The sequence below is a fragment of the Cryptomeria japonica genome, chromosome 10, assembly GCF_030272615.1.
Source record: "Cryptomeria japonica chromosome 10, Sugi_1.0, whole genome shotgun sequence".
Classification (NCBI taxonomy): domain Eukaryota; kingdom Viridiplantae; phylum Streptophyta; class Pinopsida; order Cupressales; family Cupressaceae; genus Cryptomeria; species Cryptomeria japonica.
In genome coordinates, this window is record NC_081414.1 from 205,564,781 (window position 1) to 205,591,855 (window position 27,075).

The 27,075-nt window shown below is 38.7% G+C and overlaps 1 protein-coding gene across 3 annotated transcripts in view; it reads right to left on the bottom strand.

The window, feature by feature from the left end:
• LOC131031446 (probable aldo-keto reductase 1) overlaps positions 1–27,075 on the bottom strand; it is a 53,718-nt gene that overhangs the window by 14,663 nt on the left and 11,980 nt on the right. For all 3 annotated transcript variants that reach the window (XM_057962562.2, XM_057962561.2, XM_057962563.2), the window contains 2 exons: positions 10,913–11,116; positions 10,473–10,645 (listed from right to left, as the gene is read on the bottom strand). In XM_057962562.2, the coding sequence (XP_057818545.1) occupies positions 10,473–10,645; positions 10,913–11,116 (377 nt within the window). The remainder of the gene's footprint in view (positions 1–10,472; positions 10,646–10,912; positions 11,117–27,075) is intronic.

Genomic DNA, 27,075 nt, shown 5'->3' on the forward strand with positions numbered 1-27,075 from the left:
CATAAGCTACAATCATTTTGTGCATCCTTTTATCCATGTGTTGCAAACTTAGGACTCCATAGTTTGCATACATGCTCACCATGATTTATGAAAAACGATACCTCTGTTCATTGATTAATGTCCACTTTTTTTTGTTTTTGTTTGAGTGTTCTCTTCTGCAACGTTGGTATCCATGAGATATCATTATTTTGAGGCATTTTGTTGAACAATTATGCAATCATCAAATTCCATGAAGAGATGTCTCTCTGAGATATGTTGTCAAAACAACTCAGACGCTTTGTGTATGATGCGGCCATCTCGTGTTCTAAGACCACATTACTTTGACCATTTTTCCAAACGGTTCACTTGCCTTGCCAATGCTTGTACAAGAGCTCCATGGCCTATCGTCTCTGCACAAGCGGGATGGATGCTAGTAAAGGTTGTGGAATTTGGATTTACACCCGTTAATTGCATTAGCTTGAAAGTTTCTAAAGCTTTTTAGCGAAACCATTCTGTGCATAGCCTAGGATCATCGCATTCCATGCATGACGTCGTTTGAGGTATTCTGCTGAACAGTGGACATGTGGCGCATATGCTTTGATGGCTGTCAATACCCCGTTTCAAAGTTTTTTCTCTTTTTTTTTTTGACAAATCCATTTTGTGGATATCCTGCAATCATCGCATTTCATGAGACCACATTTCTGCGATCAAAGCATGCCATGAGATGACGTTTCTTTGAAGCATTCTGTCAGACTGTTAGCGTGCCTTGTGTGAGCTCCATGTTCTGCATACAAGTCTACTAGAGCGGCTGCAACAGCGTGATTGACAAAGTTCCTCTATCCTCTACGCTTTGCTGCATACTGTGACTGGTTTTCTGCATATGTTGCGATCATTGCACTAAATGAGACCACATTTCTTTAAGGCATTCAATCAAACAATTCACATGCCGTGTCAAAAGCTTTCCACATTGCACATTTTGACGTGGCATTATGTCAAACAATTTGACGTGATTTGTCTATGCTTCCATATTCTGTAGCTGCAAACAGTTCACGATTTGCATTGTCTGTGCAATTATATTGTGCTTGCATGAAGATCAATATATTGCTGGGAATTGTGAAAACTTTTTCAATGACTTCATTGTGTGCATGAACTGCAGTTCTGACAGCCATAAGATGGCATCTCTGTGAGGCACTTTGTCAAATGGTTTGTAGCTTGTCTATGCCTTCCACATTTCGCATACATATTTACATTTCATGGCATGTGAATGCTTCCTTAATCTGCAATTATGTCTTCCAGTGTAGCTGCAACTTCAACATCTGGTGAACTCCCTCTCTTCTTCAATGCTCCAGAACGGAGCATTTCTAACCTTCTTGACAAAGCGGGCCCACAAGGTTAGAAATGAGGTTAGAGATGCTCCGTTTTGGAGCATTCCTAACCTTTTTGACAAGGCGGGCCCACAAGGTTAGGAAATGAGGTTAGAAATGCTCAATTTTGGAGCATTCCTAACCTTTTTTTTTTGCTTTGTGAGAGGTTAGAAATATGGGTTAAGAATGCTCAAAAACTGAGCATTTCTAACCTTTGGCAAAAGGTTATGAAATGAGGTTAAGAATGCTCAAAAGTGAGCATTTCTAACCTTCTGCTTCAAAGACTATGATTTTGACCTCGGAAACCATTGATCACGGAGGAGAATAAAGGAGGAATGCAACTGACGTTTTTAGACAACTTTTTCCTCAAATGACCAAAATAAAAATAATCTAAAATATTAAATTATTTATTTGAAAAATAATTTAAATATTTTAAATTTAATGCTCATGCTTGAGAAAAATGACATAACTTTCAAACGGTAGGGAATTAGGTCCTAAAATTTGAAACACGCGTCAATGGTAGGGAAATGAGTCCACACAATTATTTACACCTCATAACGAATCCTAGGATGAGATATTTTAATCATTTTTGGGCAAGGGACACCAAAATTTGAAAGTTTAATATATGACAAATTACGAACTAGGTTCAGGCGAAAATTGGCCACATGACACAAAATGATGCTAATAACATGCCTATCAAATGGTTCCCCTTAGTTCTTGGTAATTTCCAAAATTCATCCACTTTTCATATTCTGACTGGTAAGGACCTTGGATTGTGTGTTCACTGTTTACACATATACACCTATTGGATCTTCATTCAACATTGAGATCGATTTGAAATTAAAATTTTAGGTATGCCAAATATGGGGGCAACAAAAACAAATCTAACTACTTGGGGAAGAGAAACCATGCAAACTTTCAAAATAACACAAGTAATCACCAAAACCAATGAGTTACTTCTTATTATCCTGATCGCTTATAGCAACAATCTCATACAAATTCTCCCTCTTTTACAAATGAAGGGGTGAACCCCTTTTATAGGCCCCAAGAATGAAAATGGACGGCCATAATTACATTGAAATGGCTAAGATCTATCCATGCAAAACCCTAATTAGGGTTTGACCAAAAATAACCAAGGTGGTGCCAAGTAGTGGGCCTAGCCATAAATGAGGAATCACACCCACTAAGCATCAAATAACCCATCACTCCAAATAAGGTGCCCACTATGCATTAAGTAGCCCACCACTCCACTATGCATTTAATAAGTCATCGTCCAAAATAGGGTGTCCATTATCTCTCTCTGACAGCAAATGCTATGAACATGGTCATACTGGCCTCGAGCTCACCTACGGAGACACTTGGCATAGTTTCAAACTTATACTCCAAAATGGCTATGACATTTTCGTACTTCGAGAAAATATTCTCCCATTGTATCATTGTCTCTTGGGTCCTGCACATGATGCTTGAGAATAGGAAACATTTTCTAGATGATCCCTTGAGAAGGAATCCACGAAGAAGAATTCATGCAGCATGTTCCTCAAATTATCCACTATCAGCTCCTCGTCAGTTAATCTCTTTGCAAACAATGTCTCGACAATATTGAGTATTTCTTCTTGAATATTCTTGAATATTTTCCTCAATCGAGCTGACTCCTCATTTGATCTTTCGAAGAATTCCTTCCCGACAGGGAAGTCATATGCTTCATTTTTTTTTATGACTTCTCCATCTATCAACGTTTGCCTGGGGACTTCCATCAATGCTTCTAGGCGTGGAATAGTAATATCCTGATAGATGTGTGTCTTCCCATGACTGGTCCACATTCTCCAATTTGCCAAGGATAGCCAAGATTCTCCAATATAACTGAGCCAAGCCTTCAACGAACTTACCTGCTATAGTGAAAATGTCCTCCACCCATTTCTTAGTGCCTTGGGCGATTTCTCTTATCTCTTCAAGTTTATCAATTGATTCCTTTGGAAGAGTTGTGGGAGGAACAAAGGTCTGGTCAATCTACCTAAACGGACGCATTAAGCATTGCACATATTTGCATAGAGCTTTGTTCTCACTTTTCAATTTGTTATATTTTACTTCCATCTCCTTCATCCGTTCCTTCAGTGCCTAAGAGGAATCATCAAAATCCTCTATAATTTGTGCCTAAGTGGCACGTCCCAGATCAACTATTGTTGTGCCTTAGTGGCTCCTTCCTCATTCTTTTTTTCAGCCAATCAAGAGTGGTTGACTGCTGATCATGTGCTTCTAGCTGCTCTTGTTCCTGTGTTACTTCCTCAAGGAGCCCCAAGTCTTCAACTGTTGTTTCTCTAAAGCAATCCTAGATATGTTGTTTTGTATCCGGAGGAAGTTCTTGTTCCTCATTTCTTTGTTGAATAGGCCTTCGAGAAGCACTGGCACTAAGGATATTCTATGCCTATGAAGTGTCTTGGCCCTCTTCCTGTGACTAGTTTCTATGAAGATGCCAATTTCTTGCACACTTGATGAGTTACCAAGCGACTACACCTCTTCTAATCTTTGTTTCTTCTGTTGTGGCTCTACACTTTGGTTGTGAATCCCGAGCAATGATTTTCTCTTTCCCACATTTTGCCCTTCCCTATGGATTTGTCTCTTCTCTGACTTGAGCTCCTATTGACCTCTCAATGGCTTCATCTTGTGATTCCAAGTCTCCCAACAAAGCATAAGTCAGGTGGGCGTTCTTTGCTTTCAACTTGTTGATGTGGCACTCAACCCAAAGTCTTTTAAATTTTGTAAGTAGCTGGCTTAGAATATCTAGATCAATAATTTCTGGTTTTGACCAATAAGCTGCTTGGATTGGCTTATCTTTCTCCTCATGATCAGCGTGAACATTGTTCAAATCCTCTTCACCTTGATTTGGCACTTGTATGATTTCGCATATCCTTATCAACTTGAGAGGCAACCTGGAAAACATTATTTTCTTGACCTCATAATCATCCTTGGAGTTAGCCCAATAATCTTCTAGCTATATCTTATGCATGTGCCTTCCGCCAGCCACCATTCTTATCTTGTCGTATGGATCAAAATCTGATCTTGTAGTGTGGGTTGCAGGGTGGTAGAATTGCAGTTCCTCCACTGACTTCTCTGCTACTGCTAATGATGGGCACAACTCATCATAATCTCCCATGACCATCAAGAGCTCAAGTCCACCTTTCTTTTGTTTCTGAATCTTATCATAGGCAGTCAGCTATCTTGTTACCTCAAGCAATACCATCTTATTTGTTGGATATCTTGGGTGCCTATTGGGACAAGAAGAGAATCCCTGGACCTGGATGTAGGTGAATTTTGGAAACTGGATGAACCATGCTCCCTATTTCTTTACCAATTTCCTTGCTTCCTACAACAGCCTCATGTGAACGCCTCTTTGTAAGGACCGAACAATGTGCATGATGAAGGTCCATTTGCTTTCTTGAAATAAGTAGTGTTGTACAGATGCAACTGAGGATAGCACTCATGGACTTTGACCTATCCTCGATTGCATCGTGCGGGTCCTTTACTTGACAATCTACTGAACTTGACCATACAGATGGAACTGAGGATAGCACTCATGGACTTTGACCTATCCTCGACTGCATCCCACGGGTCCTTTACTTGACAATCTGCTGAACTTGACCATTCTTGCCAGCATATAAACAATGTAGGAGCTCATGTAGAAGGACTGGGAATGTATCGGATTCTTCGGTTGTTCGTCCATGTTGTTGCTAATTAACCTTGCCCAATCCACCATCTTGATTGCATCCATCACTTCCTCAATGAAGTAAAACATCCATGGCTCGAAGATGAATGCCTTCGGACATCCCATGATCCGACTCATCATCAACACAAGATCATTGTACTCTTGCTTGAATGTCATGTCCCCTCCTTGATCGTTATATATATACTAAATAAAGCAATTATTATTAATTAATATAATAATTAACAACAAATGATTATTTTAAATTTATTTATTAAATATTATTTAATTAATATATTAATATTTCTTACTAGTAATATTTTTGAAATATTTAAATAAAAATAAGAATATTATATTCTGAACATATTATAAATTATAAACATAGTTTACACATTCTTAATGGTAAACACAATTTATACATTTGAAATAATAATTAAATAAAATAATAAATTAATTCTAAGAATATAAACACATTATTTAATTAATAATTTTATATTAATTAAGAAAGAATATTTATTATCAATTATTAATATATTTATGATATATTATCTGATCACTAATATAATTACAGACTGAAAGTACTGCACATATTCATATTCATTAACGGTAAAGAAGCAACAATAATTATGGGACATAATATTAAGGCTGCGATTTGTTAAATACTAGAAAGCGATCAAGGAAAAGGAATAACTTCCTCGACAACGATTAATTTTTGAATTAAAAACCACGACCTTTCTAAGTGGATATCACTCTTACAAAGGATGCATCTATTCAGGAAGGCACAGGGATATAAAGTGAAGTAAGGAAAGCGTGAAAAGGGGGGGATACACAAACAGACTTATAGAATGTTATACGTCAGAGAATTATATACTTTACATATATTTCAATAAGATATCAGAGATATCGATCATGATTAAGGAGGATATATAAAAAGTTATCTTTTAATCTCATTACTCAGTTAAGCATTAGTATTCAAGGACCAGTCGGGTTGCATATATTCAACGGTCAGTATTTTAGAACAACACCATCACAGTTACAGGTTCCCACAGCAAAATTAGCCTCAACAATATAGCATTATTACTACGATGTGATAGAGGGGGAGACATTGAAGGGAAATAAAAGGAAAAGCGGTGATTGGTGATTGGTGAGTGGTGCTGCCAACGGTATGTCTATTCTATAATTATTACAAAATTTATGCTTCTCTCTATAAACTATTTTACAGCTATATACAATTATAATATTGTCTAAGATATATATGTTAACAAATATAAATAATGAACATTTCAATATTTAGATTAGTGGTAATGCATGAATAGTTTATTATATATAAATAATGAACATTTCAATATATATATTAATGAATATAAATAATGAATATTTTAATACATATGTAATGAATATAAGTAATGAACAGTTTAATACATATGTTAATGAATGGTTTTTAGATGTTAATAAATAGGTATAAACATATGTTAATGAATACATATCAATGAATAGTTAGGAATATACGTTAATAAATAAATGTGAATATTTGATAATGGACATTTTCTGAACATATGTTATGGAATACATGCTAAATTAGGAATATGTAAATGTGGATTATGGAATGGAAAGTAGTAGTAATAAATTATAAAAATGTAATATAAATGTGATTATATGATGGAGGCTATAGGGAGGAAACTCCCTTAGTCTAATGGAGGGATTATGATAATCCCTGGTAGGCAGTATATACTGAATATCTATATGCATATATATGGCTTGGTTGACTAAGTTCATCCAAGAAGAGACGGATCTGGCCGATCCCCTCTGATGGACTTGGATGATGAGATGCATCATCCAAGGCAAGGAATTGATCAGCTATGATGGTCTTCCTTGGTATGGCTTGGATGTAAGAAATTACATCCAAGACAGGAATCGAATTAACCAGCACAACTTTTCAAACCAAAAAAACCATGAAATTTCCAAAAAAATGGCATGGTATTGCACAGAAAAAAGGTGTGATTTTAGCAAAAAAATAACAATTGTGATTTTCCACAAAATGACCCACGATTTTTACAAAAAAAAAGATTTCACGATTTTTGCTCACAAAAAAACACCTAATTTCTACCCTAAATGATAATCTGTACAGTTTACCTTCTATTACTCCAAAGATAGACTTCTTTAGATTTAATGAGATTCCCTGCTGACGATAATGTTGTAACACACATTCCAAATGATAAGCATGTTCTTCCCGCTTTCTCCTACTTTCTCAAAAAGACCGTTAAATCATCCAAATAAATGACAATAATCTTGTTCCTTAAATCTCCAAAAGAAAGATCCATGGCCCCTTGAAAAGTAGTACCAACATTCATCAACCCAAAAGGCATCTTGCTATAAGCAAAGGTGCTCCACATAGTGGTAAAGGTTGTCTTGAGCTAATCTTCAGGAGCTACACTAATTTGGTTATAACCTAAGAAGTCGTCAAGCATAGATATTGTTTCTGACCCTAAGAACATTTGCAAAACATAGTCCATAATTGAAGGATAATTGTCTTCTAGACAAGCCACATTTTAAATCAACAAAAAATTACTTCTAAAATCCTATCGGCTAGTTCAAGAAACAACAAAAACCCCAATATTTTAAAGACCCACAATTTTTTTTACATCAACAGAAAAGTACTTCTAAAACCCTATCGGCTAGTTCTAGAAACAACAAAAATCCCACAATTTTAATTTGAAATTATCAAAAAATGACTTAAAAAAACGGTTGGTTGTGCCATGAAATCAACAACAATTTATTTTTTGGACAAAATCCGTTGCATTATTGTAGAGAACAGAGGTGCACAACTTATGTTAGCAAAACGATACGATTTTTTACCAAAAAAACGCCACGATTTTGTTGATTTTAGGTAATCAAATGTTAATCTAGTTACTTAAGTTATAAACAGATTGAGAATAAACAGAAATAACAATAAGAACACACAACACAAGACACAAGTACCCTGGGAAAACCTCCCTCTTGGAGGAAAAACCCAGCATGAAAGATTCAGATCAGATTCTTATTATGAGCAGATTACATGAATCAGATTACTTATCTGATTTGGATGCCAATCTAGGGCAGACTGAACCTAGCATATGCAGCTGTATTGTGTCTTCGGGGAGAGCAGAATATTGACATCAATTGAAGAGGGAGATCACTGAAGTATAGCGCATCACCTTGCCCAGCAAGTTGTCCAATGGATTCGCTCTCTAAGATGCCTGATTCGCTGACTGTTCTTGCATAAGGCTGATCGCACTTGATAAGGATGTTTGTTGTGTAGAATGAATCTTGTTTATATACAAGATTTATGTTCAAGTCTTCTAAGTCGGCCTTAACTAATTTCTTTATATTACATATTCACTTTGCACTTTGGCGCCCAATTTGGGGCCTAAATAACTTGCAACTTGTGACACGTTTCCTGTTTGAGGCCCAGCCCTATGAAATGCTTAACCACACGTTTCATTTAGGAATACATAATGTGTCGCGTGGGAACATTTATGGGTCCACACGTTTAGGAAATGGTTCAGTCATAATACAAGATATGGTTATTGGGCCCAGCCCATTACATGACTAATTCACACGCCACATAGAAGAATGGGTCCAGCCCTATTACTTAAGTTGAATTCTAATGTTGCCTTCGGCAATCAGAATTCAACTTTTATTTTTCTACCTAGTTACAAAAACCAATAGATTTCTTCAATAAAACAGCACAATTTTTCAAACCAAAAAAACCATGATATTTCAACAACAAAAAAACGGCACAATATTGCAAAGAGAAAAGCTGTGTTTTTTGCAAACAAAATAACATTCATGATTTTCCACAAAATGACCCATGATTTTAACAAAAAAAAAACCCAATTTCTACCCTAAATGACAATTTATACAATTTTGTATGATATCATACAAGCAACCTTTTGGTTTTTATATGTTACGTGTGCAAGCCGTCACTACCGATAGCAATCCGTACAACTCCACACATTCTCAGGATCCCTAAGCTTGACTTGTGCTCTAATACCATATTACGAAAAAATACAAGACACCGAATGATTACCAAGATATTCGATAATTAACAAAGGAGTGAAAGTCTCCATAAATAAGAGACAAACGATTTATATGTAAAGCATAAGATCAACAACTAATAAGCAAAGGATAAGAAATTAACTAAAAGAATAAAGAATATTCCTAAAGTCTATTTTAACAAATTAATTGACCATTATAAACTAAATATTACAATATTGCTTTAATGACAATTGTTCGAGCTTGGTTAGTGGCCTATATGTGCTTGGTTAATACATCTTGAACCTTGCACCTCCCATGGATAGCCTGATTATAGATGTTTGTACTTTATGGGATCAATCCACACCTTGTGTTACAGTCGACTCATCATATTCAAATGACTCAGATGTGTACATTTACACTTGCAAAGATCACTATAGAATCAATGTTGACAATGCATGTTATATGGTGAGTTCTCACTATACCCTAAGGGCATCTTTATTACAGCCTACATGCACATATAAAGCCTTCTTTTGTTCCAGATCTCTTTGTTGCTTTGTGTGATTGATGTCAAGCTTACTACTTTCATTTCTTCTTTCATATTCAACAAACTTTAAAGAATATTGCCATTTATTTCTCAATGTTTCCTACGCATCTAAGGAACACTCATACCAGTAAATCATTCAGCCTATTAGTTTTAAACCACTCCAAACTTCCATCTGAAAAAGGCAATCAAGAAAGCTTTCGAAAAGACTCTGCAACTCGTAATTAAATTTGCACGTTTATCTTCTTGGATTAAAAACAGGCACTCAAAAAGTTCCTATTCAATTGTAACTTACTTCCTTCTAAAGACAAGGAATCAGTGGTCAGCTGCATTTATTGTACTAAGCCTTAACAATGTTTGACATTTTTTGTTCACCACGTAAGGAAAATCCATCAAATCATTCAAGACGATGCCCAATCTTGTGGCAAACTTCCTATATCCCTTTACTTGAAAGGTTGTTAGTCAAAAACTGATCTTCCATGCACGAATTAAAATTTCAAATTTCTTGCAGAATAATTACATCTGGCATCTAAGTAATGACTCTTTCATCTTGGTTTTATCATATCGTTTAAAGATAACCACAAGGGTCCATAACATTTGATGGAAGTAACAATCAAACAGCCTTAATTGCAGACAAAGAATTGATGTGATCATCTTATGGAACCTTTCCATTAGTAATATTTCTATGTTAAGAATATTAACTACCTCTTTAACCCATACCCAGGCTTACTATTTTCAAGATGCTGACAAAGTTTGTGTGTGAGGAAATTGCAACCATACGGAGAATTTACAATTGTCGGCAATAAAAAGTTTGGATTCATGAATAATTTATTTAATAACTCAAACAAAATATACACAGACAAGTTGTACGGACCTGCATACTGGGATTATGTCCACCTCAATGTCACGAGTCCAAAGGGACCATTCAAGCTGAATGGCAGTAATAGGATGCACTGCATGTGCTCTTCTAATGGTGTCAACACTGGCTTCTGACAGTCCAATATATTTTATTTTTCCCTCTTCCACTAGTTTTTTGAGCTCCCCTATCTAAGTTCATCAGCAAGACAAAGATTGCATTGATTATGAACCAGAAAAAAATCACTAATGAATCTGCATATGACAGATAGTCACAGATAGTCTTATTACATTTAACACTTGCACACTTGAAGCCTTGCCCAAAATCTCCAAGTGAACATAAAAAATATGCTCCAAATTTCAAAATAGATAGAAATTTGAGAAGCAAAATTAGTCTAATACTTAACATTCGTTGCATTTTAGAAAGAATCAATGCCAATAGGAACACACTGTGCTTACTGTTTCTTCAATAGGAATTGATGTATCTATCCTATGCTGATAATATAGATCTATGTATTCCACATCAAGACGCTTAAGGCTTTCTTCACAACATTTCCGGACATACTCTGGGGAACCCTTGGCATCCATCTTACCATCAGCACTAAATACAATACCAAACTTTGTTGCAAGTTGAATTTTCTCACGAGGAAGCTGCTTTAAGGCCTGTGTATGATCATTTCCAGTGTTAGCTACATTTACTACTTCTATAGGCCACTAAACCATTTTTGTTCACAGTTAATACCTTCAAAGAAAAAAGCTTGGCAGATATACACAAAACCAAGTCACATTAACTATGAAATAAAACTAGATGTAGTCACCTTTAGAAAGATGTTGTTAGAACAAAGAATTCAAATGACAAAGAGTTGAGCATATTTTCTATTATTTTATGTGCTTTACAAGACAACAAATAATTTGTTGAACATGCAATATAAATGAAGCAGAAGTGAACAAATTTTAATTAACTTGTTTAATTTAAAAACAATTAAGCTCAACTACAAACATTTGCAATGAATTGTTAAATCTCAACACAAGCTACATATTCCGTTTCACTTTTCATCCTTATAGACAAAAATGTCAAAAATGTATCTGCACATCATCTGACAGAAAGTTTATCTTAAAAAAAAGTGTCTCATGGCTATTGAGAACAGATCAAATCAGGTGCTGTTATCTTATTCGTGTTTAACATTTTATTCTTTCAGAGCTAAAGTGAAAAACATTTAAATCAAAAAAATCACAGACCTGCTATGAATTAAATACAAGGGAGTAAAGTTTGGAGAATTATCATAAAGCTTAAAAATACTCCATCTGTAGATACATCCTGATATGTCCTACATGAAAAATAAATTGAATGAATGATTCAATAATCGAATAATCTATTCAACAATATACAAGCGTATATATAGAGATTATAAGACGACGTTCTAAATTAAGAACAAGTCGTTTAAAGTGAACTACCAAAAAGCTAAACGCTAAATAAAGCTTAAAAGCTAAATGACCATTAAACAAGGAACTAAATATAGGTGACTAAAATATAATTAAATATTCTAATACCCTCCCTTAATGGTCATTCTATCTACTAACTACCCTACAGAAGACACTGCAGGTCTTTTGATCACAAATGAAAAGAACACTTTGTTGTGGTGGAGACCCTTCTGGATCTTAAAAGTGTTAATGACCAAGAATACCAGAATCCATCCAACCTGACGTTGGGTAACCAAATTGAAACCTGAAACCATGATTTTGAGGAAAATCGGCAAACCCTTTTGCAGAAGAGTATCAACTCCAAAACTGACTGCAAGATACCACGGTTGCAGATGTTCGCCCTAGCAAGTGCGACCCAAACTAACTGCAACAAAGCACGATTTTGAGGAAAAAACCGTCAAACCCTGAAATAGGAACCCTCGAAAAGAGAATTTACGATTTTGAGGAGAAAATCGAAAAAACCAAGAAATTTGAGGTTACAAATCATCGTTTTTGTGGAAAAACGGTAAAACCCAAATAATTAAAATCTTACGCGAATATCGCGGATTACAGATGAGATAATTTTTAAGGGAAAATTATAACCCTGCGAAAATTTTTGAGAAAAAAATCATGAAAACCCTCCCATGACTTTTTGTGGAAAAAACCAGAAAACCGATAGACAATTTTTCAGGAAAAAATCGTAAAATCCCTGTGACCTGTAAGACAAGGTCTGGCCTAAATCAATCCAATCAAGGCAACGATATTTAGATATCATGAACATGCACTGTTTCCAGGTGTTGTGATAGTTGTTGAACTTTTGACTGTGTTCCAACATGATGTTGGTCAAAGATGCCATCACAAAAATGGAGGTTGAACGAGGTCAACCGAGTGAAAGCATGAGACAAAAGAATCTGATTCAAAAATCAAAATAGAAGTAGTTGAAAAAAAAATCTGAAACCCTAGAGGAGAATTCTGGCACAAATGAATTCTAAGGTGCAAATTTCGAGGTTTGGAAGAAACCAAGAAACCCAGAAATTAAAATTTTGTACAAACTGAAAACCTGAAATTTTTCCTCAAAAATAATCAGAAAAAAATAATAATTTGTAGAAAATAAAAAAATACCTCTGATTTGTTGTTGTAAAAAAATCCAGAAAAATATTGACGATTTTTTTTTCAAAAACAATGCAAAAAAAAAGAATAGGGGCAGAAATTGTGAACTGTTTTTTAATTTCCAAGGCAAATTTGCTGGCACAAAATTCGAGGTACGGAAAATGATGCACCCAGAAAAGCCTGAGACCAACCTAGAAAAGCTCTCAAAAAACCCACCAAGAATCTGAAAACAAAATGCAAATCCGATGGCTAAAAAATTGAGGCACGGAAAACGATGCATCCAAAAAATCTAACGACGACCCTGTTGAGGTCTCGAAAAACCCACCAAGAATCTGCAAGCAAAATAAAATTTCGACTTGAACTAAAGGGTCAGAACCCTAGTCGAAAATTTGCAGAAACCCTAGGAAAATTTTCAATCTGCAAAAAAAGCCTCCAGGTTGCAGGCCCGAAAAATCTCCAGAACCCTAAAAAAACATGAATTGCTGCCCAACACAAAGAAATTCGCCCACAAACCAAAAACCCTCAAAAAGCCTTCAAAAAAGCAAAATCGTTTTTTTTATAAAAAAACATTAAAAAAAAAAATCTGGAAAATATTCCAGAAAGAAGGCTATGAATTTTTATTAAAAAATTCGCCAAACTTTAAAGAATCCAACTACCAAAAAGCTAAACGCTAAATAAAGCTTAGAAGCTAATTAACTAAAAAGAAAAAGCTAAATGCTAAATAAAGCTTAAAAGCTAATTAACTAAAAAGTTAAATGACCATTAAACAAGGAACTAAATATAGGTGACTAAAATATAATTAAATATTCTAATACTACACAACATTGAAACTCGGACTCTGCATACATAGCAAGTTGTTTTGTGTCCTGGACATGCATTTGGTGGAAAAATTTGGCCAAAAGTTGGCAAAACTCACCAATTAAAAATACATATAATACAAGAAAAATTGTTTCTATTGGTTTCTTTATGAATTTTAAGTTGATATTCTGTTTCTTTCGATCTCGGCTAAGCCTGACAACTAAACAGCAAGATATTAGGCTGTCGGACTCAACCAAGGCTGTAGACTCTCATACTCAGTTTGCGAATCCTTGCCTCAATATTATCCTCCAACAGATGATTTGGCCTAGAGAAACTTGCGAGTTGTAATCATCATTGACAGCATACCATGATCGCTCGTAAGCTAAACATCAAATAAAGAAGCCTTTAATCACTAACCAGATTACAGATGGAGAAAATTTCCTTTTAAGAGTGAAATAAATAGTTTCAACAAGAATTAGCGCCTAATAAGGGCCATGATGGGCCATGATGGACACAATTGGCATCAAGGATGCCCATTCTTATAATGTCCTAAAATTCAAAGGATATTCCAAATGAAATCAGGAAGCATGTGTGTATAGCAAACCATTTTAAAAGTGAAGCTCGCCTTCCCAACAAAGATTTCATTCGTATTGCCACCATATACATGTGTTGTGTCAAAGAAGGTAATGCCTTTCTGGAAAGCATACTTAATCAAAGAAATCCCATCTTCTTCGGAGAGAGGTTTATTATTTATTCCAGTAAGCCCAATCATGTGTGTATAGCAAACCATTTTAAAAGCGAAGCTCACCTTCCCAACAAAGATTTCATTGGTAGTGCCACCATATACACGTGTTGTGTCAAAGAAGGTAATGCCTTTCTCGAAAGCATACTTAATCAAAGAAATCCCATCTTCTTCGGAGAGAGGTTTATTATATATTCCAGTAAGCCCAATGACTGATGTCGTATTCAATGGTCCACAAACATCTGCATGAACCAACTATAGGACTCTCGAGGATCTGCCAGCCTATCCATTTGAGAAAGGAGTTCTATATTGCTTCCCTACTTGGCAAGCTCCACAGAGATCCTATATACACTGCTATATATCAAATAAACACTCTACCAAATTTTCTCGTGCCAGTTGTTGATGTGTTTTTATGCACGTCGAACACAAAATAAAAAAACATGGTATTCTATCCTCTCTTGAACAAAGAAAACTCATATGCTATACAACATGATTAGATGAGATGACTAGGTTTACAATGCGAACTATTCAGCTTAATTGTTGTGGATAGACAAAGAGATATGATATGATTTTGCTGGAATCACAAGGGGACTTACATTTTGCTTGAACTTTGTTGGAACATGGATTCTAACTTAACATGGAAAATAAAGATTAAAGAGATAAAGGGTTAGGAAATCCTATACTAAGATCCTAAGAACAATGGTGATAACAAAGGATGCTTTGATAGACAAATTCCATAATCAAGCTTTGCTTCGCCATGCAAGAACAACTACACAAAGCTGATGCAATCTCCAAAGGAATAACGAAGGGTTTTCATATTACGAACATTCATCAAATACCCAAGACTGGCGCAATTCAAGTGAACACTCACAATTGAACTTGTGCTCAATGTAGTTCAGACTAACCATGCACTGCAACTTACAATCAGCAAATTACAACAAGAATTCAATCAAGATATCAGCACATTTCTCCATTACAATCAATGAACTTTAACTAAACTTGAGAAGTAACAAGAAACCATGCAACATATAGAAATTACACATGGAGATCCACCATGCTTCAATGAAAATAATGTATTAACTATGACAAGTCTTGGCAACAATTTCTTCTTTCCTCCTACTCTACTCTACTTGCTATCTAACTACTATCTAACAACTATTAACTATTAACCTTTTACAAATGAAAGGTTTGAGCTTTATATAGAGGACTCTTTACAATTCAACAGCTCAAATCAATTTTAGATCAATGGCCAAGATTTAACAAATAAAACCCTAATTAGGGTTTGTTACAACAAACTCTTTTCTTGACCAATGAGAAAATTACATTGAATTGGACACATGTCCATCTTTGAATTCAAAACAATAGGTAATGAGGTTAGGTATGTAAAATAATATTTGATGGAGCCATGTGTCACTATCTCCATCCCTTGAATGAGTCAGGTTCAATGAACTTGGACATCCTGATGTGGCACAACCCGATTGGCTTAATGATGAGTAGGATGCCACCTCAACGTGCACAACATGTAGATATTCACAAGATGTTTGTAATGGGGTAATATCTCTTGATACTCAACATTATCCAAACTCGGTGTGATGGAGATGGGGCATATTCCCAAATTGTATCATCTTTGTATGATCAAGCAAATTTTCTAACTTTTCTTAACTCTTCTGCAACTATCTACTTGATCACACTTCATCTTTCCATCTTCATGTTTGGAAATTTTCGCCTTCGTGATAACCTGAACTTGTTCTTGCATTATTCTCCATCCTAAATTTCTCATCTTAGACATCCTCTTGAAATGTAGAGCATGTTGTTGACCTTGACTTTGATCCTGCTGTAGAATCCTTATGAATAATGCTTAACCTTGATCTTACTTTACCAAATGTAGATTATGTGATGCCCACGATTAATCTTCCTTTGTTCACAATGTACTTGACCTTGTAGCTCTAACTTAAATTCCTTATCTAGATGCAATTGCCTCCTCAACCAGAATCATCTCCTTATACTAACCAGTACTCTTGGATTTCCAAAGGAAATACAAGATAGTCATTTGTTCGTTCCTTGGGCATTTGTTCCATCTGGACATTCATGTTGATATGCCTCCTTGGTGTTGAAGCTTTCAACCTCGATGTTGTTGTAAAACCTCAAATGCTTGCATGACTTGAGACTCAACTTCTTCATGTTGTTGCATCTTCATTTGCTTCCTCCTATGTGCTTCATTCCTGGCCTGAACCTGAAAAGAACATAATTTGAATCAAAATACCAAAATATGAGAGCAATATTCCAGAAAATCATGTTTCCTACAACCCACTTTAATCTAATTACACTAGTTGGTTGGGAATTAGGGGAATATCTCCAACAATGCACAGAAAATTCACCAAATCTGATCCTAACAAAACTCGGAAATTCAATTTTTTCCTCAAAAATGTTGCCTTTCCTTAGGCAAGTTCGTGCTCTCCTTGATAGCACTCTGATTTTTCCTTGATTAGATTTGCAATTTCCTTAGCAACTCTCCGATTTCCCTCTTTGAAATTTGCAGTCCTAAATCTGCTCTGCACTTGTAAATTTGAACTGTATTTGAATAGTTAAAATAAGTTGCATTTTCTTCTATATAGGCACCCAACCTAAGAGACACCACCCTTTCACCTTAGCTGACCTTATTGATCTTCAAATTGAATTTAAATTGCCTCATTTTGTAATATGTCGGCTATCTTGAAAGTAGGTCCGACTTTGTTTGGGTTTTACAATTCAAAGTCGGAGTTTCAAATGCTTTTGCATAATGAATGAGGTCAGAGTTTGTTTCATTTGTGCAATAAGTGAAATCAGAGTTCTCATAAGTTGTCCATAATTAAGAAGTCAAACTTCCTAATGATTCTACATTGATACCTACCTCTGTCGGATTTTAATTGAGCTTTGCAATCCTCATTCAACCTAGGTCGGAGTTTGAACATGTATTGCAATTTGGAGATCGGAGTTTTGCTAAGATTGTGCATTGATAAAGAGGTCGGACTTTGACAAAGTTGTGCACTAAATGCATGTAGGACTTTAATTAAGTTGTGCACAAATGCATGTCAGACTTCTCAAATGTTTTACAATGTCCAAAGCTGGTCGGAGTTCTTGAAAATTTTGCATTAATGAAGGGTGGAGTTCATGAGAGATCAACACAATGTGAAGTCGGAGTTTGAAACCTATTTGCAATTTTTCTGATCAACTTTAACCTTGAAGGTCAGAGTTCAACGGAAATTTGCAATGATCAAAGGCAAAGTCGGAGTTACAGCTTGATTTGCATGTTGCAACACTTAATGTAGGAGTTTGCATAAGTTTTGCATTCTCCCTTATGGCAGACTTCCTTTTGCAACCACAACTTTTCTTTGCCATAGCAAACTTTATTGGAGAGTGTTCTCACAAAAGCTTGCACCCTTGCTAAGCTATCAACTCAGCAACCTTGTGAAACATGGAAACAACCCCGAAGTGTGGGACCTTGCGTGAGGGGGTTGAATCTCCGGAGAAGGCCGGCTTCCTTCTCAATCTAGGTGCAAGTGTTGAACCAACTCAACACTTCAAAACTGACTTCTAAACCAATCCTAACGGCTTGCAAAAGAAAGGGAAGAGAGAATTGATTAAAATGAAAGGAGGCGATGCACCAAGAAGAGATAGTTCCTCTCCCTACCAAAATGACACAAAGAATTAACTGAAACACCCAGGAAATGCACAAACTTCAATTGTATAAGTGATCCCAATATGTGTGTGGAGGTTAGAATTTGCTAAGTGTTAAGAGGGGAAAAGGATTCCCACAAGTCACACTCAGAAAACAAGCTAACACAGCATACATGTGAAAGAAAATCACAAACATACACTTATAATGGAGGTAAGAATACATACACAGCATGAATAAGTTGAAAGAAGGCAAGAATGGTGATCTTCAATTAATTCAAGGTCAAAAGCCAATCTTATAGTTGCAGAAATGCAAAAAAGATTACAAGTCTTCAAGAGAAGAGAAGAGTATAAGAAAGCTCAAGGCAGCAAGGAGAGAAACCTTTACAATAAGGCTTATCAACCTTATATAGAAAAATGGGTTACAATGGTGATCATGACCCCTGCATCTCAGTCTGGAGGTGCAGGGAAGCACTTGGCTTGTACATGCAAGCAATCTAGCCATACCACCAAAGGCAACTCTGAGGAAGGTGGGCTGACTAACCTTCCAAAGTTAGACATGACATAAGTCACCAAGCATGGCCCCGTACCTCCCTTGATAGAAATCCTACCAAAAACACTTAATACACCCTTGTGGCTCCACAAAAGAAAGTGCACAAGTCACCAAGTTGTCGGAGCACTAAAAGCATTGAGTGTCGATCACACCATCCGGAAGTGTCGCCAGTCAGAAGGAAGCCCAAAGACTTCGGAAGCTCGGACTCCTGAAGTGAGGAAGACAAGGGAAGGAGCAAGGAACTTCAAAAAGGCTAAGGAAAGAACTTCGGAACCTCAAGGTTCCGAAGTTTCGGGATAGAGAGAGGAAGAGAAGAAAAGGAACCTAGGGGTTCCGAAGTTCCGAAGGAACTAGGGTAGAGAAGGGAAAAAGGGGAAAGAACTCTGGAACCTCGGGGTTCCAGAGTTCCGAGGAAGAGAGGGAAAGGGCTAAAGAGAGAAGGGGAACTTCAAAACCTCAAGGTTCAGGAGTTCCGAGCAAGGATAGAAGAAGGCTATGGAGAGGAAGGGAACTTTGGAACCTCGGGGTTCCGGAGTTCCGAGCAAAGGAGAAGCTTAAGAGAAGAGGCGAAGAAAAGGAAGGCTAGGAACTTCGGAACCTTGGGGTTCCGGAGTTCCGAAGAGGGAAGGAGAAAAGAGACAAGGAAGTTCGGAACCTTGAGGTTCCCGAGTTCCGGAGGAACTAGGGAGAGAAGGCAAAAAGGGGAAGCAACTTCATAACCTCGGGGTTCCGAAGAACTGGAAAAAAGCTAAGGGAAGGAAGGGAACTTCGAAACCTTGGGGTCCCGAAGTTCCGGAGAAGGAAAGAAATCGGCTAACAACTAAGGCAAAGAACTTCGGAACCTCGAGGTTCCGGAGTTCCGGAGAAGAAGAAAGGAAAAGGAGGAACTTCCTTCGGACAAAGCAACGCCTCACACTTCATGATTCTTCTCTCCTTGATCAACTAGGGCCGCGCTGGTCCATGGAACATATCTCTGATCGGTTCTCACTGATGGACCAAGGGTGTCATAAAATGACAACATTTTTGGCGATTTCTACGGGATGCTTGCCTGCTAAGCATGAAGTCCAGAAGCCTTAAGCATCCATTGGGTACTGAGTCATTGAAAAGACCCAAAACATGTGTGTGCCATCACTTGGAGGAAAACTGAAAAGCTACAACGCACACCCTCCTAAGGAGAATGCGGCATGTGCATAAGCACTTTGGGAAATCAAAACAACTTCTAGTCTAATATTTACATAATCATCAACACCCTCTTCAGAAGCAAGGCTTGAGATGAATCCCACTCACTGGGATTGGAAGAACTTCGCCATCAAGCTTGGAGAGATGAAATGCATTGGCCTCCTTGCAACGAGTGATGACACATGGGCCACTCCAGATAGCATCAAACTTCGCCCAACTTTGGCTCTGTCTGCATCCCACTTGAGAACTAGATCTCCCTCTTTGAAGACCCTATTAGTAGCCCTTTTGTCAAAGACCTTCTTGACCTACTCTTGATGAGTCTCAAGTGTATGCATAGCCTTACTTCTAACCTCCTTCAACTCCATCAGCTCAGCTAGCCAAACTGTCATGGCATCATTTTCTATCAATTCCAGCTGATGTGCTAGTTCAAGAGAGGGTAACTCTAGGGAAGTTGGAAGTCTTGCTTCCTTCCCATATACTAGCATGAAAGGGGAGTTACCAATCGCCCTCTTAGGTGTGATCCTAGCCCATAAGGTTGTCTTAAACTTAATATGCCATGCCCTCTGATTGTCTTCAATTGTCCTTTTATTTATCCTGATGAGGTTCTTGTTGGAAGATTCAATTGGATGATGTCTTCAAGTATACACCATGCTTAACTGCCCGAGAACTGATTTGGGTTCAAACAAATGCCCTGGCATTGTCTAATATGATGGTGGAGGGGACACCGAATCTTGTCATAATTCCATCAAGGAATTCCAACACTGAGGCCTCAGTGGCATCCCTCAATGCAACTGCCTCTGTCCACCTAGTGAAGTAATCTGTTGCGGCCAAGATCCACTTATGGCCAGCACCGGAAGGTGGATTTATCATGCCAATGAAGTCTAAACCCCATTGGGTGAGCGGTTGATCTGCTTGGATGGGATGAAGAGGTAGGGCAGCTAGTCTTTGCTTCCCAGAGAAGAGAGCACATTTCTTGAAATTCTTCACCCATCTATGTGAGTCACTGAATAAGGATGGCCAGTAATAACCAGCCCTCATTATTTTGATAGTCATAGTCCTTGCAGAGAAGTGGCCCCCTGAAGAGCCATCATGAAATTCCTCTAACAGTCTGCTGACTTGGTTTTGCTTGATGCATCTTAGTAAAACTCCATTGGAGTCTTTTTGGCAAAGAGTGCCATTCACTACAGTATAGGGAATGGACTGCAACCTGAAATGCCTTCTTTTGGTCCGGCCAAGACCTTGGGGGTATCTACCTTCCATTAAGAAGGTGTGGTCATGTCACCTACCCAACTGAATTGAATGTTGTTGCCAATTGGTTGATCATCTTGTAACACAAGGGCCACCTCTGAAGTAGTCTCAGAAGATGAGACAAGCTGTTCACATAGGCCCCCGCCTCTTACAAGCTTGGCGATCTTGATGTTGATGTCATACTCCATGACCTTGGTTATCCACCCAGCCCTCTTTTCACTGATATCCTTGTTTAGAAGGAAATCTTTGACACTTGCATGCCGAACTAAGAGCTGGATCCTGTTGTTCAACAACATGTGTCTAAACTTTTTTAATGCCCTTACAAGAGTGAGGACCTGTTTCTCTACATAGCTATACTAAAGCTCATAGTCCTTTGGCCCCTCACAAAAGAAAGCAATAGGTTGCTCCAAATTGTCATCGTTCAGCTGTGTTAGGACAGCTGAGATACCGGATTCTCCTCCGAAGGTATAGAGGATAAAATCCCTTTCATAATTAGGATTGACAAGGGTAGGGGCCTGAGCAATTGCTTGTTTGATCTCTTCGAAACCGGCCCTTCCCTCCTTAGTCCAACTGAAAGCCAAGTTTTTCTTCAACATGGAAGTGAGGGGTTTTACCATGGTGGCAAGGTTGGGAATGAATCTCCTCACAAAGTTGATCCTACCAAGGAAACTTTGCAATCCTTTCTTGTGACTGGGGAGTGGAAGAGAAAGAATAGCCTCCACTCACTCTGGATCAATGGTCAAACCCTCCTTGGATACGATGTGTCCTAACAATCTTCCTTGATCAGTAGCAAACACGCACTTGCTAGGGTTCAAAGACACACCATACTCCCTGCATTTCATGAACACCTGCTCAAGATGACCAAGATGGTCAGCTGCATGCTTTGAATAAACAGTTATGTCATCAAGGTATACAAGCACAAACTTTGCTAATACACCCTTGAAGGCCATGTCCATTGCTCTTTGGAATGTGGCACCTGCATTGGTTAGCCCAAAGGGCATTTTACAATAAGCATAGGTACCCCACTTAGTAGTAAATGCAATCTTGTATTGGTCAGATTCTTGGACCAAGATCTGATTGTAGCCTGAATACCCATCCAAGAATGAAAATCTTTTCGAGCCACTGACCTCTTGGAGAATCTGCTCCATAGAAGGAAGGGGATAGTGATCCTTGAGGGAGGCTCTATTGAGATCCCTAAAGTCTACACATAGCCTGATTTCCCCATTCTTCTTCCTTATAGGGACAAGGTTGGCCACCCAGGAGGAGTGCTTGATAGGGAAGATGATATTAGCTTCTATTCTTCTATGAGCTTGGACAACTCCTTCCTCATTAGTGGTCAATTTTGGGCTTTATTGGCCTTTGCTTTTGTCTAATTGGCTTTGCATCTGGGTCTAGCTCTATGGTATGCTGGGCTAAGCTAGGGTCAAAACCCTTCAAGTCTTCATAGGTCCAAGCAACTATGTCATCATATTGTTGGCAAAGCTCAACAAAGGCCTCTTGCTCGGTTGAGGAGCACACCTTGCCCAAATTTAAGGACCTACCCTCAGCAACAAAACTGGCTTGTTATCACCCCTCTTTGCAACCAAGATCATTTTTTTCTTCAACTGATCACCCGAGTTGAAAATGCATTCCAAGGTAACTAGACCTTTAGGCAACTTGTTGGAGTTGAGCTAAATGATTTGATTTCCATACTGGTCCTACAGCTTAGACTGAATTTTAGCAGAAAATTCTACTTCATTTTGCAAGAAGTTGACGATCTGCCGATCGCTTTCAAACACTTGCCAATTCACCTAATTGTCTGGGACAGTAGGCCTCACAACAAACCTTATGTGTTGCTCCTTCTCACTTGCAACATGCGTTGGTATGTCGAATTGAGCACCAACCGCTGCAAGCCTATCAGCATGCTTGTTCTGATCTTTAGGGATGCTCTGGATATTGAAGGCCTCTGGATATTGAAGGCCTCAAATCCTTCAATCAAATCCCAAACCATGTGTTTGTATGATTTGAGTAGGTTGTTCTTTGCTACACTTTGGGCTCGCATGTGGTTAACAACCAACTCACTATCTCCAAATACTTGCAAAGATTTGATCTTTCTGCTTTGTGCAAGTTGGAGACCTTGGATCAAGGCTTCATACTCAGGGAAATTGTTAGTGCAACCAAATTGAAGCCTAAAAGAGAAGAAATATTTCTCCTCCTCAGGAGAAACTAGAATCACCTCGGCACCTGCACCATTCTTGTTTCTTGAACCATCAAAAAACATGTTCCATAACCCCTCTGAATCTCCTTGTGTCTTGATGAGGTTAGGGATAGGAGTATCCTCTTCGTGGATACAATAGGTGCCAAGCCTAGTCTCTTCAGTCTCAGCTAATGGATCAAACTAAAAAGCATTGGCCCATTCGTCCAGCAAACAATCAGGAACCTCTTGCAAGAGAGTACCAAGCTCACGGATAGCACACTCCTCCCCTTCTTCATGCAAAGTGCAATTCATGTTTAAAGGGCTAGGGGTGTAGAGCTCAATGTGGTTTTGGGCAATGGGCTCTGCCCTTATGGTGACCTTGGTACCATACCTTGTTCGAAATAGCATATGGGACCAGTCAGAAGACAGGTACCCACCTATCTTAGCTGTGAAGTCTCTAGATAGGCAAATGGCAAAGAAGGCAGGGAGGTCGATGATTGATACGTCTTGCAAGACAGTGCAACCAAGGCATGCATTCAAGGTTAACTTCAATTTTTTTACCACCCCTACAATCTTAATAGAAGTGCCATCTAATTGGACCACCCCTTTGGTCATGGGTTCATATTCTATGCCAAGAAGATCAGCTACCTTCTTAGGCATGACTGAGCTACTAGCTCCTAAATCGATCATGCAGTTGTGAACCAAGTTGTCTCCTATGATTAAGGAGAGATAGAAAGGGGGAGGCTTGCTGATTTTGCTTGAATCTTCTTCCTCCTTGGGTTGCACCAAGCTGGTGGAGACTGCCTTTTCGTTGATTGTTGTCTCACCACCTGACTGATTGACATCCTTCAGTGCCTCCTTAAGAAAATCCCTTTGAGATGGGATTGAAAGGGCCTCCCACATAGTGACATTGAGGTTGGCCTTCTTCATCTGATCAACTATGTTGAAAGGAACACCAGCTGACTTTAGAGGCCCCTTTGAGGTTACAAGATTTGCCTTTGCTCCTGGGATAGCTTGGGTCCCCTCCTGCCTCTTGTTCCCTTGCATGGTACTTTGGCTTGTATCATGGATGGCTACATTGGGTGTTGGAGCTTAGGTTGATGTTGAAGGTGAGGCAGCCTCCATTGCTCTATTCTTTGACCTTGTATATTGCAGCATGGACTCACCATTTGTTTGGTTCAAACCACAAAATTCCGCCTCCTGCCAATTGACAAAGGTGGAATCCCCTTGTAAGTGAGCCTGGGGACCAACACTAGGTTGATTTGGGTCATATTGCTGGCCTGAAGTGGTTGGCTCATCTTGCACCACTAAGGTTTGGATAAACCCTCCATTTTGGCATATACCTTGGTTGTGTGGCTGATTACATAATTGACACCAGTCTTGCTCTTGGGCGAGGTTATTTTGCATTGGAACTATTGCCTTTGAGTTGCTTGCGGTTGTGGGGTTCACACTATTCAACAGCCTGGCATTGCTCCATTGGTTTTGCCCTTGAAAGGGTGGCCTATTTTGCTAACAATTCTGACCTTGTGCTTGGTAAGGTCTGCTATACTGAGTTTGTTGCCTCTTCAGTGCCACCAATTCATTGCCAAAATTTTGCAATAGAACCTTGACCTCATGGAGCTCATTGGAGGATGTAGAGGGTGTGGATGATTGTCATGTGGGAGCCATGGGGATAGGAGCCAAGGTGGGTTGTTGAGTAGGAGCCTCTAGGAAGAGAGGCATTGGAGGCCTTGGATCTATCTTCCCAGCCTAAATCAAACAATTTTCTGCTCTTATGGCTATGTCATATGCACCCGGTAGAGAGGCTCCACCCATTGATTGGATCATGACAGCTATATCATTGTTGAGAGCTCTAAGATAATACAAGAATGCATGATTTGGAGATGGCTTCACTAGAGCAGGAATCCTATTCCATGTCTTATGGAATCTAAAATTGAAATCTCCCATGAATTCGTGAGGTTGCCTCTTGATCGTAGTTAATTGCTCCACAAGTGATAGGTGATCACTTTTGTCTTCGAAATGGTTGCACAACCTCTCCCCCAATTCATCCCAATTGTGAATGGAACTAGACGGCAACCCTCTATACCGCAAGGCTTTGCCTTTCAAAGATGTGGCTAAGAGTCTGACAACAACATCACCCTGAGTGATATTGTGGACGGAGCAGATGTTTGCAATGTCTTGAATGTGCTCAATGGGTGTAGTAGTTGTTTCACCAATGAAGTATGGTATACTCTTCAATGCAACCACCGGTATATCACTCCATTGAGTCAAAATAAGGGAACTCCCTCCATTGAAGGTGACGAAAACCTGATTTCTAGCCATGCGGAACAATGGTCTATTGATATGAGTGGTAGGAGCCCCTGATAGCAATGGTCTTGTAAATGGAGGAGTAGAATGAGACCTGGGAGATGGGGTGTTTACAACGTCGACACCCCTAACTGGTGACAATGAAGGTCTGCCTCTCCACCTTCTAGAGCATGCAAATGGGAGCTCTACAAATTGAAAACTACCTCTAGAAGACGCCCTTGTATTAATTCTGGGCATGAAATCCACAACCGACCTCCGAAGTTCGAAGGTCCGAAGTTCCAGAGTATGACCACTACGGCACCTCGAGAGCTCGGATGTCTAGGGTAAGGAAGTTCGGGAGTTCGAAACTTGGGGGTTCCGGGTTTCCGAGCCTAAGCACCTCGGAACCTGGGGGTTCCGGGGTTACGGAGTGAAAAAATCTTACTGACTTCGGAACCTGGGGGTCCCGGGGTTCCGGAGCTGCGAACTTTGTGTGAACAAGAATTGGTCTGGAGCAAAGTCGCCAAGTGCTTGAAGATGTTTGCCTCTACTGGCTGAGATGCCAAGAAGAGCATTGAATCCTTAGCATGTGAATTGAATGAGGTCCCACCGGGCGTGCCAAAAACTGTTATCACAAAAGCTTGCACCCTTGCTAAGCAATCAACTCAGCAACCTTGTGAAACATGGAAACAACCCCGAAGTGTGGGACCTTGCACGAGGGGGTTGAATCTCCGCAGAAGGTCGGCTTCCTTCTCAATCTAGGTGCAAGTGTTGAACCAACTCAACACTTCAAAACTAACTTCTAAAACTATCCTAACGGCTTGCAAAGGAAAGGGAAGAGAGAATTGCTTAAAATGAAAGGAGGTGATGCACCAAGAAGAGATAGTTCCTCTCCCTACCGAAATGACACAAAGAATTAACTGAAACACCCAGGAAATGCACAGACTTCAATTGTACAAGTGATCCCAATATGTGTGTGGAGGTTAGAATTTGCTTAGTGTTAAGAGGGGAGAAGGATTCCCACAAGTCACACTCAAAAAACAAGCTAACACAGCATACATGTGAAAGAAAATCACAAACATACACTTATAATGGAGGTAAGAACACATACACAGCATGAATAAGTTGAAAGAAGGCAAGAATGGTGATCTTCAGTTAATTCGAGGTCAAAAGCCAATCTTACAATTGCAGAAATGCAAAAAAGATTACAAGTCTTCAAGAGAAGAGAAGAGCATAAGAAAGCTCAAGGCAGCAGGGAGAGAAACCTTTACAATAAGGCTTATCAACCTTATATAGAAAAATGGGCTACAATGGTGATCATGACCCCTGCATGTCAGTCTGCAGGTGCAGGGAAGTGCATGCACTTGGCTTGTACATGCAAGAACCTAGCCATACCACCAAAGGCAACTCTGAGG